This window comes from Sinocyclocheilus grahami, unplaced genomic scaffold, assembly GCF_001515645.1.
Source record: "Sinocyclocheilus grahami isolate Dianchi unplaced genomic scaffold, SAMN03320097.WGS_v1.1 scaffold232.1, whole genome shotgun sequence".
In the NCBI taxonomy this organism is placed as follows: Eukaryota; Metazoa; Chordata; class Actinopteri; order Cypriniformes; family Cyprinidae; genus Sinocyclocheilus; species Sinocyclocheilus grahami.
Genome location: NW_015505411.1, coordinates 681,114 through 682,070, shown reverse-complemented (window position 1 = coordinate 682,070; position 957 = coordinate 681,114). Strand labels below are relative to the sequence as shown.

Here is a 957-nt window from a genome sequence, read left to right as displayed (position 1 = left end):
TTACAGTGCATTTTCCCAACCGGCTAAGCGAAAAATGGCTACATATGGTAACGAGACAGTCGACAACTATCTTTACTCCTCTTACAACCCTTATTCCTACAAATACCCCAAGTTCAAGGGCTGGAGACCGAAAGCTTACTTCGCCAACTATGGTGAAGGCGAGACCTACTTCGATAATTACCACAGAGCGCAGCTGAAGTCCATCTTGTCTCAGATCAACCCGAACCTCACCCCGCGTCTGAGGAAAGCCAACACCAAAGACGTAGGGATCCAGGTCAACCCAAAGACCGACGCGGCCATCCAGTGCACCCTGGGCCCGCGGACCCTTCTGGCCTGGAAGCGTGATGCCCTTCGCCAGCGGCGACAGGAGGTTCAGACCCCAGGGAGCCCCATCAGAGGCGGCGTCCGGTTCCCGCGCACTCAAGCCGTTTACTCTCCGGTTGAGTCCAGGAGGCTAGTGTCCCTCTTCAGGGAGGAGGAGGAGGAGGAGGAGGAAAAGGACACGGAGCCTAAGGCCCCTGAGACGGTGGACAGCGCAGAGAAGGTGGTGAGTGCTGAGAAAGACGAGCGCAAAGAGGGCGAGGAGAGCGCGAAGGAACCGCTTAGTCCCGAGAAAAATGAAAACAAACAGACGGAAACCGATGAGCAGAACCGAAACGAGACCGTGAAATCCGGACAAGATGAGGCCAAATCAAAGGCTCGCGTGAGGTTCCAGGTGGGAGAAATGGGTTCCGGAAATATTTAGAATCCATTTTGAAATATTCATAAGTTGTTATAACTTTAATATATAACTTGTTTTAATGCAGTTTTTGGAGCAGAAGTATGGCTACTATCATTGCAAAGACTGCAACCTACGCTGGGAAAGTGCTTATGTGTGGTGTGTCCAAGGCACAAACAAGGTAATAGATGGGTAATTAAGATTAAAACGAACATTTTTTTAATGTCCCCCCCCCCCCC

At 51.1% G+C, this 957-nt stretch overlaps 1 protein-coding gene across 1 annotated transcript in view; it reads left to right on the top strand.

Moving 5' to 3' along the window:
- The window catches only part of LOC107597447 (zygote arrest protein 1), a 1,984-nt gene continuing 1,027 nt past the window's right edge, over positions 1–957 (top strand). Inside the window, exons 1-2 of the mRNA XM_016288509.1 lie at positions 1–715; positions 807–899. Of these exons, the coding sequence (XP_016143995.1) occupies positions 35–715; positions 807–899 (774 nt within the window). The 5' untranslated portion in view covers positions 1–34. The remainder of the gene's footprint in view (positions 716–806; positions 900–957) is intronic.